This window comes from Leucopleurus acutus (genome assembly GCF_964270905.1).
Source record: "Leucopleurus acutus genome assembly, chromosome: 20".
Lineage (NCBI taxonomy): Eukaryota > Metazoa > Chordata > Mammalia > Artiodactyla > Delphinidae > Leucopleurus > Leucopleurus acutus.
This window is the reverse complement of record NC_139162.1, coordinates 7,850,468-7,865,343: the sequence shown is the minus strand read 5'-3', so window position 1 is coordinate 7,865,343 and position 14,876 is coordinate 7,850,468. Positions and strand designations below refer to the sequence as shown.

The 14,876-nt window shown below is 45.0% G+C and overlaps 1 protein-coding gene across 1 annotated transcript in view; it reads right to left on the bottom strand.

Moving 5' to 3' along the window:
* Window positions 1-13,449: 13,449 nt before the first annotated feature.
* CDYL2 (chromodomain Y like 2) overlaps window positions 13,450-14,876 on the bottom strand; it is a gene marked incomplete at both ends in the record, with an annotated part of 187,211 nt that continues 185,784 nt past the window's right edge. Inside the window, one exon of the mRNA XM_082863025.1 lies at window positions 13,450-13,608. Within this exon, the coding sequence (XP_082719151.1) occupies window positions 13,450-13,608 (159 nt within the window). The remainder of the gene's footprint in view (window positions 13,609-14,876) is intronic.

The following is a 14,876-nucleotide window of genomic DNA, read 5'->3' as shown; positions in this document are numbered from 1 at the left end:
ATCTCAGCTCCTAGAAACCTCCTGCCATTCCCTACCATGTGACTCTCTCCCTCTGGTCTCTCAAGTCTAAATCTCTGAATACTCCATCGCTGACCTCTAGTCTCATAATGGTTCAACTGATTAGGGCAGGCCCACCTGCACTCAAGAACAGGGGATTATGTGGGGGTTTGCAATCTTGAAGCCATCTCAGCCTTCTGCCTACCATAGCCCCAAATCATTAAGCAGCTTTCTTAAACTAGACAGACTGGGTCTCCATCTGCAAAAGACACCAAGAAAGACCAAAGGTAAGAAAATTATTTTATTTTTACACCCCCAGGATCAAAGCAGAAACACTTCTGTTTAGAAAAGAGAAAGGGCTGCAAAATAAAATTGTTTTCTTTTTTTAAAAATAAAACAGCCATTTTCCCCTTCCTCCTGTAAGTCAGGAAATATCCACCAGGAAGAGTTAAGTTTCTTTCACTCAAATTTAATTGAGTACCCAATGTTTGTAGGCACTATAGAAAGTAAAGGTAAATTTTCCTGCCCTCAAGGAGCAAACTGAACCGAGAATTCCATTCACTCATGTGTTCATTATTTTATTTCTTTATTTTCACTCAGGAAACATCATGTGGGCTCTCCCTCTGTGCAAGGCACAAAGCACTGGAGATTTAAAACTGGTTTTTGCCTGCAAGCAAACTCACAGGGTAAAAGCAACATCTTGAGTTGCAATATCATTTAATATTATTTTCAACTGCTTTAACGACAGTATCAGTTCTGACAGTTTGAATACAGTATACAGAAATCAGATTGTGGGTAACATGGTGCAGTTGAAAGAAAAGAAGCCTTGGAATCTAAACCCAAATGATCAAGTTGACATCACCAGTGACGGAACAAATGGGCATGATGGGATGCACTCTGAAAGATATAACATCGCTTCTGTAATCGTCCTACCAAAAATGCAGAGCCTGAATTTAATAATGGGGAAGGATGAGACAAACCCAAATAGAGGGGCATCCTACAAAATATAACTAGCCTGTTATATTCTCTTCCAGCTGTCAAGTTCTAGAAAATCTTAGTTCCAGATTAAAGGAGAGTAAATAAATGTGATGCGTGATCTTGGATTGGATTCTGGACCAGAAAAAGGACACTCATGGGACAATAGGTAAAGTCTAAATAATGAGATCATAGTATCGTTATCAAGGTTAATTTCCCGATTTTTATAATTGTGCCAAGTTTATGCAAGATGTTATCATTTGGGGGATCTGGGTGAAGGGTATGTGCAATTTGGGGGGTACAATTTTTGCAACTTTTTTATAAGTCAAATTATTTCAGAATGAAAAGACAAACAAAAGACACATTGGAATGCCTACTCACTGCTTACTACTGTGTGTCCTTGAGCAAGTCACTTCACCTCTCTGAGCCCTAGTTTTCTCTCCTATTAGATCAAGGCATGCAAAGAGACGGGGGATAAAAATACTTAATAAGTAAGGAACTAATCTGAAATGAGTGTACATTATTCAGTTGTATGTCTGCATACGTTATTTCTCAATTCTTAAAACAAACAAACAAAACCTAGAAGAGGTATCTGAAGCCAAGAGGAGCCGAGTCATCACATTACGTCACACCATGATGGCGGAAGAATTTGAACCCAGCTCTATTTGATTCCACAAGTCAGGCTCTTCCTACTCCCCCAGGACTGTTGCTATGATGATAATACTATAAGCAAGGCAAGACACCAGGAGGAGAAGAAGGGGGAGAAAAAGACTCCGCAATCAAACAGGAAATGTGGCCCAGAGGAGATAGAATCTTAAAGACACAACCACAAGACTTCTAAAAAAAATTGTCAACCACAGCTCTGTTCTGCCAGAAATTGGCCCACAACATCGGAATTTTCTCCTCTTTGTCAGTAACTGCTTGTCACCATCCAAATGTCTGTGAGAGCAGCCCATAAGGCCCTCTTTGGAAGTGAAAGTGTAAGCAAGTGTGGCTGCACAGGTGGCATCTTGGGACACTGAGTGTGGCATGAAGCTAGAACCCATCGGGTCCCCTGTCACCTCGAGACAGCTCATTTGCCATCTGTCCTGGCAAAGCCCAGGGCTCTGTGTTTGACCACAGCTGGAAAATCACAAGGACAAGCTTTCCCCACCCTCGCCCACCGGGCACATCCCCGAGTGCTCTATTAGCACGTGTGAGTGTGTTCAGTACACGATGGCTACACCTGCGGACCCCAACCGTCCTACAGCCACAAATCATTTTGAAGGCCCCTAATCCAGGAGGTTATTAAGTTACTTCCCACAGGTCACCATCTGGCTGGGGGGTTTCCCATGTGGGTGGGGTCTCCTGGCACTTCTCGAATTTCCACAGCTTGGATGTCAGTCCCTGATGACAGACTTGCAGAGACTCTCCCCGCCTCCCAGTTCATGTCCTCCCCTCCTCCCCTGCACTCCAGCCACGTTTCCACTGCTTTAAAGGGAAAGGGGAGGAGGTGGGTATCGGGCAATCAGCATGTATAGGACACCTACTACACGCCAGACCCCGCTACAGGAACTTTCTGCATTTGGTTCACATGAGCGTCGTAATAACCGGTAATAGGAGTGTTTGTGCCCATTGTACAGATTAGGAAATCAAGAGTGTGTCATTCATTAAAGTCAAATCAGAGATTTGAATGCAAGGTTGTCTGACCTTATAAAAATCATATATGTCATGCTCTTTCCACTAACATCCTTGCCTTTGATCTCTCCAGTTGCTTCTTGGCAAAATCTCCCCACATTTCTTACAAACTGACCGTCCTGGAGGAGGAATTCTCATTGATCTATGCAGACACTGGTGCTTACTGCCTGCCCGGTGCCCTGGACAGTCTATCAAGTGCACAGGTTTCCCCTCCCACCCTCCGTCCTGAACCCCCATGGTGGCTCTTGCCCCTGCTGTCCATTCTGGCGCTGGGCGCTGGTGCTCAGCCAGCCACTCCAGATTGGTGCCCTGATCAGGCTCGTTGGCTCCTGGACGCTGACTTCTCGACTTGGCTCAGTGCCCAAAGGGCTCTCGCCCTCACCCCAGCTTAGGAAGGCTCCCGGCCCATCCCTGGTCCAACGCCACCGCATCTGCATTTCCAGGAAGGGGTTTGGAGGATGGAGGAGTACAGACCTCACTGGAAACCTCAGAAGCCAAGAGTTTCTGATGCGGCTGCAGTAGGGAATCCCCAAGGAAAAGGGCACCAGGCCTCACACACGCTCACATTTAATCCTCATGACCACCTTGAGAGAGGCAGTGTGAGCTCCACACGCAGGAGGACACAGAGGCCAGAGAGGAAAAGGGTGTGCCAGGGTGTCGGAGCCCGGGGACTTCTCTGGGGAAAAGGCTCCATTTGGCTATCAGCAGAGACAGGGTCTCGGTTGGGAGAGCAGAGGGACATTGCCTGCACTGAGTCCCTGACTTTCGCCCCTGGCCTTCACCAGCATAAGTACTGATACGGCTACTCTTGATTCCATAACAATGCTGTGCCAACAACGGTCCTAAAGGTGTGTGTGTGTGTGTGTGTGTGTGTGTGTGTGTGTGTGTGTGTGTGTGTGTGTGTGTGTGTGTGTGTGTGTGTGTGTGTGTGTAGGTAGGTATCCATCTACGTACCTAATCTCATATTTTACATAAATCATATATATGTATCTAATCTCATGCATATATGTAAAGGTCATTTCATCACTAAAGAGTGACTATGCACATAGTGAAGACATGGAAGCAACCTAAATGTCCATCGACAGATGAATGGATAAAGAAGATGTGGCACATATATACAATGGAACATTACTCAGCCATAAAAACGAATGAAATAATGCCATTTGCAGCAACATGGATGTAACGAGAGATTATCAAACTAAGTGAAGTAAGTCAGACAGAGAAAGACAAATACCATATGATATCACTTATATGGGGAATCTAAAATATGACACAAATGAACGTATCTATGAAACAGAAACAGAATCATGGACATAGAGAAGAGACTGGTAGTTGCCAAGGGGGAAGGGGTTGGGGGAGGGATAGAGTGGGAAGCTGGGTGAGCAGATGTAAGCTTTTATTCAATATATAGAATGGATAAACAACAAGGTCCTACTGTATAGCACAGAGAACTATATTCAATATTCTAGGATAAACCATATGGAAAAGAATATTAAATAAAAAGAATGTATATACGTGTATAACTGAATCACTTTGCTGTACAGCAGAAATTAACACAACATTGTAAATCAACTATACTTCAATTTAAAAAAAAGAGTGACGAGTGCCAACAGCTGTCCTAAACATTTTGTATATAGATAAAATCTCATTTACATATGTACATAATCTCATTTATATATCTTTCCTATATGTGTATAAATCTTATTTATATAAAACCTCACATATATATACACATATGTAAATAACATTAAACCATTAAATAGTAACTAGCTGTCAACTGTTCCAAAAATTACATATAATGATACTTATATATAATCTCATTTGTGTAAATCTTGCATATATAAAATCTTACATATATATGAAAATCTCATTTAATCATTAAAAAGGCTGTATGCCAATTCTTTTAAATATTATATATAATCTAATTTTATATATTACTGTCTTTTACATATTTAAGTAAATCTCATATATATAAAATCTCATATATACATCAGTCACGTGTGTGTGTGTGTGTGTGTGTGTGTGTGTGTGTGCACGCACGTGTAAATCTCATTTAATCATTTAAAAACTCCTTAGGAGGCAGGCACAGTCATAATCCCCAAAGGCTGAGCGAGCTCAAACACCCCGTGCATGTGATACCAGGACTCAGCTGAGCTCCTGGTACCTCCACTCAGACCTGCTCCCCCAAGCCCTGGAGCGGTCCCTGCCTCAATTTGGGGGCAATTCCAGCTTTCCAGCTGCTCAGGCCCCAAATCCCAGGATCACCCTTGACTCAGTTCTCTCTCTCTTAGTCTGCCTTCAAAATACACTCAGGACTTCACTCCTTCTCATTACCTCAACTGCCCCATCCCTGAGTCAAGCCTTCGTCAAAGGCAGATGGTCAATTACAAGAGTCTCCTCTGGGTTCCCCTTGCCCTCAGCCCCCTTTTGCCCATAGTCACAGAGCGAAATCTTAAAGTGCAAGTCAGTCCCAGCCACGCCTTCCCACACCCTCCCACCTCCCTTTCATCTGAAGTCAAAGGAGAATGAGGCTTTAGCGATTTATATGTACCCCCTAAAACTCAGGGGACACAGTAGATTGGCATCTGACTCATGCCTGAGAAATTCAGCGAATAAGAGGCCAACTAGTTGACTAGTTATAGTACACCAGTGAGGCAGTAGCTCCTGTTTGGAAGTTAGCTTGCACGCCCTGATCTGTGTGGACAGAGGTTGCATGAATGCTCCCCTGAGCCACATGGTGTCCAGGAGTGGCAAAGGGCTGGCATGGGGATCATCTTACCCTAAAGGGACAAACAGACCTCAACTGACGAAGCTGGCAGTGGACCACCGGACTCCTAGGGACTGAAAAGGGAGTGGTGGGCTGATGATATAGAGTTTACTTGGCAGTTATAAGAGACTGGCCACCATCAACTGAAGAGGTCACCGAGAAACCCATACGAGTTCCCTGAGAGTCTATGAGGCCCAGAGGAGGAAAGCCCCCATGTGACAACAGCACCATTTGGTCCTTATAAAATCTTTCCAGTTCTCCCTAATCCAACCAGAAAAAGAAATGAGAGTCAGCAAGAGTGAGTGAAGTCTTGAATGAAGTTGGAAGCACTGATGCTTAAATGGAACATGGCCATCTTCGACTACTGAACTGATACTGTGTTTGCAACTTTATATTTTTTATTGGAAAGGTCCTACAGCCTACCTGTGCTGTCATCTAGGGTGGGGTCAGGACTATTCCGTTAAGTCGACTTAAAGGGACAGTGAGAGACAAAATAAAGTTGCTTCTGGGATTATACTCCATTACTGCTTATTCGATATATTGGTGAGTCATTTAATTGTTGATGTGTCTAACCAGCCCACTTCCTCTCACGATTGGGCAAGGGCTTCTTTCAGTATCATATCACATCAGTGTTAGCCTGTGACAGACAGTTAAAGGAAGAAGGGTTTGCCTTATAGATGCTACACTCTGAAACATCTGAAGGGCCTCGTCCAGTCTCCTAGAAGGACCAGAAGCAGTCAGGAGCAAAGGACTTCCCAGGTTTGACCTTGACTACTTGGGATGGAGTCAGGACCTCAGAGAAAGGGTAAACAGGCACACAAGACGACAATGATGACACCAAGAACAAGAGAAAGGGAAAGGAAAGGGGACCAGCACGGGGAAGATCCTGGGCTCCAGCCGAGGCTGGCGGGCCCACATCGACAGAAAGGGGACCCGAAAGAAGATTAACAATTAACGCCGCACAGTCTTCTAGACTTTGCAGGTGTTCACGATTGTGTAAAGTGTTCTCTCCGGTACTGCGCCGTGAACACTCTGAGAATCACAGCAGGATTACGTGCCTTTCTCACATTCTTGGACCCCAAGCTTCTGTACGACGGGGACTGTCTGAGTCATCTGCGCCTTTCAGCACCTGTGCAGCCCGAGAGAGAGCAGGGGGCTCAATACTGCTGCTGGATGGACGGACAGGTAGATGTGACCTTGTGCAAATCCCTTTCCCAGAATTCCCTGCTGCCACGCGCCCCCGAAAGTCTCCTTCTTCCTATTTCCTGCAGCCTCCACGTCGTCTCCGGAGCCAGGCATCCTCAGCCGTGTGTCTTTCCTAAGAGCCACATTGTGATGACCGAGGCAACGAGAAAGGATTCTGCGTAATTCCTCAGTGACAAATACGGTCGTTAGCCACGTGCGGCCACTGGGATTGTACAAAACCAAGCTCTGTGGAGGCTTAGCTCGAGTGAGGAGGGGTCCCGATGCAAAGAAACATTCCAGGGATACCAGGGAAGGGGTGCATGAGCCTATCAACCTTCTGAAAAACAGTACCAGTGCCCTCCCCATCAACCACCAGCCTGAATAACTCGAAGCCTCGAGGCTGATGTGGGTGAGGGCATCTCTGCTCCCCAGGAAACCAGACACAACTTAGAAGCCTCAGATGTCGCAACCCCCTGGAGGCCCCAGAAACTTCTCTGTTCAGAAACCACAGAACCTGTTTGTGAACCTTATGTGCAGGCTAACAAAGGGAGAACACAAGCAAACGCAGACGGAGTTTCAACCTTTTTATTCAAAGCAGCTTCTCACAATGTATAAATACTGCATATTAGCACACATGAAAAATACAACTTCTAAGGCACCCAGAAATGTGTTCATACACGTTACAGGACCATTCACAAAGAGAGTGTACAATTTGCTCTAGACAGTCAGCATTTGATAAATCAGAAGATTATTATCCCTCCGTACTGCACCCAGTCTCAGGGAATATTTACAGCATGGTGAGAAAGGGGCAGCTGTACCTGCTTTATCAGTCTATGAATTACTCATACTTACAGATATTCAGAACTAGTTAAAGACTCTCCCATGATAAGCTGGCGAAAGAAAATGAGTAGCCTAATTTGCAAAGGTCTCCGTGGATTTTGGTGTGTGTGCTATATCCAGGATCAAATCTGAACACTCCCAGGGTAGGCTGGATACTTTTTTGGTAGCCTGCTTCAATCATCAGAGGTTTGGTAATAAGCCTTACCACTAGAATCCCACTTCTTCAGTATCAATCATTTCTCAACCGGTTAATGGATGAATGATTTCATCATGGATGAAGATGGAGCATCACCTAGTGTGAGAAGTGAAGAAGATTCTTCTCGGGCTAAACAGGAAGTGGAATGGGTTGATGGAGAACAAAAAGGAGGTGGAAATCTAGCAACTGCAGGATCTCAGTGCTCAGTGTAGACACATCTGAAGAACTCACGCTGGAGGTTTCTATTCAGATGGAGCAGTCCACACTGCTCAGATAACCTGAAGAATGCCAGCCCCCCACTCCTTATGGTACCGGTATGGATAAAGGCTGGGACTACACAGCAGAAACACCAACCTGAGACAGTGCATTTCAATCCGAGAAGCTCATCTGTCAGAGCCTTCTCAAGGTGACAACAAATCCTTCTGTAGGGCCAGCCAGGGGGAGCATGAGGTCGGTGGATGGGAGCAGATTCTCTGTGCCATAAAGCATGTACGTCTCTGCCTAGATGTGCCCACAATCTATGAAACTCGTACTCTGCTGGAATAATGGAATTCTTTGGTCCTTGGTTTTATGAAAGGCAATATTTTCACAATCCTGTCAGCATGGACATCAGCAAATGACTTCAAGCTGGGACGAACGGCACAGGGACACATTAAATACTAGATGGAAAACTCTACACCCTCCAAACTTCCCAGAGTCGCCTTAAGGAGAACCAGCGTGAGGCCAGGTGTTGGGCCAATGAGGCGTGGTCAACCCACAGAGATGCCAGAGCTGAAGCTGAAAACTAGATGTCAGTTTCTCTGATTGACGCACACACTGCAAATATTTGAAGCAAATCTCCATCCTAATGGGAGATAAGTTGACTTTATGAACACTTATTTGAGATGAACCAAATAACTTGACTTTAGCTATTCTATGGCCCTGGTCTCAAGATCATCTTTAAAGCCTTGGTAAGGAGAACCAGTAGGTAAACAGGGCCAACTGAAAAGAATCATAATTTTAAAAAAAAGAAATTTAAGTTCCAAAGTTTAGTTGGTTTTTATCAGATCCCAGACACAGTGGACACACTGCCAGTGAGCTCCATGACTTACACGCCATTCAAACAGCCCCGGGTAGACTGGCTCAGCTGATGTGTACGTTGTGCATCTAGTTTGCCTGTGCCCTGCTAAACTCAGGTTCAGTATGGCTTAACGCACCTAGTTCACTGATAAGACACTCAGGACATGTGGGAATGCGGATTATGTAACTGAAAGCGACTTCAGATTGTCTGCACAGTAAGACTCACATGTAAACTTTGTTAACGTCTCTCAAGGAGTGCTGACCACAGCCAGACTGGACATTTCCAGGTCACCTGCAAGGAGCCTGGAGTCAACCACCAAGGTCAGGAGCAGAAAATGCCATTGGTTCAGAACAAATGATGGACCAGTAGCCCTCCCTGTGACCACATCTACACCATGTGACTAGCACGAAGGTGGCTCCAGAACACCTGTCCGTGGTCCCTTCGTGTGGCCAAAGACAACCACCAAGGTGTCTATCTGGGCCCTGCCGCCATCAACTCAACCAAACTCTCTGGATTAGATTAGCCATGGCGCACAGACCGCACAGTCCATCCACGTGGCTTACGCTACTTGGAAGAAACAACCCGTATTACCTTTTTTTTTTTTTGCAACAAGCTTAAGGCTCTGTTCACAAACTCCATCAACTGGCACACAGTGAGAATTTATGGGGAGATCTTCAACTACATATGTAGTTGCAAAGGTTGGAAAATCTACTGATCCTAATGGTAAGGCTTATTCACAAGTTCAATGCATTTTCAAATTCTACTTCAAACTCACTTACTTTGAGAAAAGGAAAATTAACCGGCTCTCTTACAATTTAAGAACACTAGATTCTAATGGAAAACAAAAAACAAAAAAACCATTGGCACCAAACCAGAATGCTATTTTTTTGAAAGAACAAGTGATATTAATGGAAAAGATTGCCTAAAACGCATATCCTAACTTACCACAGAAATATAAAAGTTTATATTCTGAAAATATATATTGTATTAAAGTCTGTAAGCATTTCAACCAAAATTTGCAGAAATTACTAAGCAACACTTATCTACAACAAAAATATACATGCAAGACAACCCCCAAATGGTTTCCGTTAAATATCTACAAAGGCAAAGTGTAGATTTTTAAAGATTATACAAAACCATTTACAGAGAATAAAATAAAATACTTAAGAAATCTCATTTAGAGTCTTAAATACTGTGTATATTAGTGAGAATGTCTAAACTAATATATACAACAGATCTAAGTATCTGAATACAGAAACACAGAAGAGAAGCAATTCTGCATTTTAAATATTCACTTAGGAAGATCTGAAGATGTTTCTATCTGTTTCTCTTTGTTAAAAAAATTTCCACAGAAACTAGATTGGAAAATTACATGAATGTGACTACATTTCAAATTAAAAAAAGTTTACAAAATTTTTTAAACCAACAATTAATAATGGGAAATGCAATTCAGCATCCAATCAAGGCTATCTTTTAAATGTGGATATCTGGAGATACAGTTGCACTGATCGAAGTCTACTGTGATTATCATTTTTCCATCCTCATACTAAACTTCATATGGGAAAAACATATTTTCATGCTTCAGAGAGAACATTTCCTAGTTTACTTTATACCAAACAAGAATAACATTTAAAATCAATTCTCTACTACTTTCTCAGAGTTATCCACTTTCATTCCAAGAGGGTCACTTTTGATGGTTTTCACCCACAGACATTATTTCAAAGCAGGAAGGGACATATGGGTATATCTACCTTAGGCTGAGGCTTCCAAACGGTGAGGAACTCTGATCATCTTAGCAAAGTTCTCCAAAAAGTCCTCCTGGAACAAGGCTGTTAACATAAATGTTCCACTGCAAGATGCTGGATGCTAATCGCCAGGGGTTGGAGGAGAGGAGAGTTCTAACGCATGGCTAACAGGATGGCAAGGAGTGGATTGTCCAGAAGGCTGCTTGACTAAAGAAGTATCCTCATCTTCCCACCACAGCTCTTCTTCCAACCCCAAAGGTAATTCTGGGATGGGGCTACCAAGACCAAGCATGATTCCTCCAAGAACCTGCTCAGGCTCTGGGATGTGACCGCCTGGGTGGGGAGGGGGCAAAGCAGAGTAGAGAGAAGGGAGAAAGGATCCTATGGGTGGAGAGAAGGTCCTGGGGTAGAAGACAAAAAGTGGGCCTTGTCTCAAGAGAGCTATGAGGTTAAACCCTGACACAACAACAGGTCTGGCAAATTCCAACCCAGGTCGATCAGCTGGAAGTTTCCTGGATCTCATCTATACATTATCAAAACAACTAACCAGAAAGTGAAAAATTCAGTGGTTTGGTCTACCCTGTAGCAAACAGATGTAACTGAGTTTTGCCCAATTTGTGGAACATCCTTCTAGAACTGACTGTATGGAAACAACCGAAACACAGACTGTCTTGTAAAACACCTCCTGTTATACACGAAACCTACAGGTTAACACCAGGCATTCCATCTTAGTGATGGTTTCACATTCCTACCTCATCATCAGAGATCCTTGAGGTGTTTAGAAGTTTAGATTTGATGATCCAAAGCTATGTTTTAGTTCAAAGCTAAAACACTTCTGGTTTTTTCAGCAGGGAACAAAGATGGGCACTGAGCAAAAGGAATTTCCAAACATCCTCTTCCATTCCAACGAGAATCCTAACACTGCTTCTAGAGACGTTGAACGTGGCTGCCCCTAGAAGGTAAAAAGAAAACGAAGTGCTCTTTCTTTAGATGACTTAGTGATGGTTGAGAAGTTATCTGTCAAGGGTGAGGTCGTCTAGGGCCTTTGGTCTCAAAGGAAAAGACAAACCCAAATTGAGATGTGACAACAGGTATTTGGGCAAAAGCAGGTGTTTCCCTGTAGAAACTCCCCATCGTCTAGGTCTGCAGTTCCTACAGGAACCCCCATGGAGCAAGGGGAGGGTACACAGGACTTCAGCCCCATCTTCCTCTGGCTGGATTCAGCCAGGGTGGCTGCCCCCCAGCCGAAGCGAGAAGAAACTGAGACATGTCCTCTCCCCTGAGCCTCGAGAAGTCATGGGGAAACTCAGAAGGAGAGAGGCTTTCAACAGAGGGGAACCAAGACCATCTGGAGGACGGAGAATCCAGGTAAACTCAGGTTCACTGTTTAAAGGCCTATGTCTCTAGTTCTGCTATAGACAGTCCACCTGTTCTCCGAAACACAAAGCTCAGGGCCGTGAGTCCTCTCCACCTGCCCAGTCTAGTGCATCCAGCTGCCTTCAGGGGAGGCAAGAGGACCAGAAAGGGAGAGAGAACTGTAACAATGACCCTCCCTCCCCTCAGCTGGCCTCCCCTCCCCCAGCTGTGCCTAACTCTCACTGTTCAACTTTCTCTGCGGAAGGGTCAAGAGGGGCTGGTGACTAACAGAGGGTACTAGTAGGAGATGGGTGAGCAGAGGTCCTTGAGGACACCTGGCGGGGGGATTGTGATGGAAACGGAAAAATCCCGCCACTCTGGGAGCCTAACTTTCTCTGGTGCTTGACCCTCATACAGAACATGGTCCTGTCACTTCTCTGCTTGAACTCTGATGTTGACGTTCTCCTCTCCAACCAAAACCAACACCCCAAACCAAAACCCCTCCTTCGCCACAGCTGATCCAGGGACTTTGGGCTGATGGTCTGAATACAAATGCTGGAGCCCCCCTGCGGCCCACGCGCCCTGGGACAGGAGGCCTCATCCCTGGTTACTGCTCCATTACTGGACCATTCAGGCGGGAAGCCCCATTTATCTCCTTAAAGGGAGCAGAGTGAAGAGAAAACTCTTCCATGATTTCTCCTAAGAGCAAGTATTCAATTGTCATAGGACTGTTTCACACGCAGGAAATCTGGGGCAGAGCTATTCCTTTTATTCACAGAAATCCCGTTTTCATCTCTCTGAATTTTATTTCTACGCGGTTCACTGCTAGAATGTACCAAATGGCATGAACCCTGTATGGGATTTGGTCCAGGGCAGTGTGAAAATAATATCTGTGTGAACAACAGATATCACAATATATAAACAAAAATAAATAAGTTAAATAAGTCGGGTGAAAAAAAAAACATTTTCCTAGTAGGTATGTGTTTGCAAAACTAGCTTTACATATAATACACATAAATTATCAGAATTTCCACTTACATTGTTTTAAAAATATATATTTAACAAAATGCTCCTAAATGTACAATATCTGGGTGTGTAAATCACTCAGTTGGGTTTTAAGACCAAGCCCTAGAAGTCACGCAGATTTGCATCAGAGAGGAGACTGAGGCTGCATCTACACAGTCGTTCTGCTCATGGGTCTAGAAATTCCCTAAGATTGGTCGTCCCCTGTCACTGGATCTGTACTTAACCAGACAGAGCCATGGCAGCCAAGTTTCCAAATCAGAGGCACTGTGCAGACACAGCCTGAGTCAGAGGATGGGGAAATGGGTCTTCCCCTTCCTGGACCAGGATGGTGCATTTCAGCAAGTGGGGAGAGGACAAGGGCACCTGGCAGAGGACTGGGAAGATACAGCCCTCGATAGCTCTCCAGCCAGTTGGTGTGGGGACACAGGGGAGGCCAAGTATGCTGCGTTTCCCATCGTTACACAAAACCAAACCAATGAGGAGCAACCAAAGGACACGAGGAAATGGACACGACCCTAGGTATAGCGAGACACCTTGACAGACTCCTTGGCCGGGAATACACTGTGCTCTGATTTCTGAAACACAGGACAGAGCTGGAAGTCACCTGCCCTTGAGCACTGGGCCCTCAGACTTCATAAATTTTGTCCTGCAGGTAGCTGAACAGGGAATCCAGGCCTTTGGAGGAACCCCAGAGCTGTTTGAGCATGAGGCATTCTTTCTCGTTCACATCTTCAAGCACCGACTTCAGGAAGCTCCGGACGAGGCATTTCGACTCCTCCAGCACCTGGAGGGAAACACACAAGCCTCATTAGCCTGGCGCCAGGGACTCTGCTCCAGAAGGATGTACTTAACCTCCTCGTGTCCAAAGCCAGAGGAGGTTGCCTCCTCTGGTCCGGGGCTTCCCAGGCCTCTGCCCTCGGCAACGGCCAGGAATGGACTGCAGGCATGCTGAGACGTTGAGCCCTCAGACCTTGGGATGGCTGAGTGGGACCCGCATTAACCTCAACTGCAGGAGTGACACTGACATATACTCAGAGTCACTTTCTATGGATGTCATGAAAAAGTTTGGGAAATACTACTTTCGCCTCCCCATGCTGCCTAACTTAAGAATGGCTGGGATCACAGAGTAAGATAATGAAATGAACTAATGGTTGTCGAAGTATCCGTGGGACCCACCCTGACAGCAATGCCCCTTGGTCAGGCTTAGTAGTTAAGAGTAGTAGTAATAAAAGTAGCAATCATTGTAATAGTAATAACAATTGCAGTAATTGTAGCAATGAGCAATAATAGTGGGAACAATAGTAACGCTATAGTATTATAGCGGTAACAGTAATGTTAGTGGTAGTAATAATGGTAACAACACCATAGTATTATAGCAACAATAACAGTAATGCCAGTGGTCGTAATAATACTACAGTATTACAGTAGCGATAATGGCTGATATTAGTAATATGCTAGCAATCACGGTAATAATAGTAATAATAACCATAATCATGAGTAAGAACAGTGGTAGCAAGCACAGTGATTAGAATAACAATGCCACTACCACCACTGTTAGCCGATCGGCTCTACGATAGGCACTTCTGCATTCTTTTATTTCTTCCTTAAGTTAACTGCGCAACTAGGTAGCCATCTCTGCGTTACAGATGAAAGATGTGAGCTCAGGAAGTGAAGATGCCCCGAGCCGCCTGATGGGTGTGCCCTGCCAACGCCTGGCTGATTCTGCAGGCTCCACGCTGCCTCGGTCTGGCAGAGGCATAGCCGGAAGCCGGGCGTCCGAGCATCCTTCCGCTGGCCTCCACCACCCTCTGTGGACCTGGAGGCTCTGGTCCTCAGTCTCACAAAGCGCTTTCCAACAGAAAAAAGCAAGACAAGAGCTCCCTTGCTCAAGCAGGCTGGAAAGGGGCAGTGATCTCCCGCAGCTTGGGCTGGAGGCGAATGGGTGGTAAGAAAGGGCTGGCAGACCAAGGGTGCCTCTTTCCTTCCAAGAATTGCTCTCCTGGGGTCGTGGGGTAGATTCCCATCTCAGGTGAATCACCCCAAAGCTCCTGA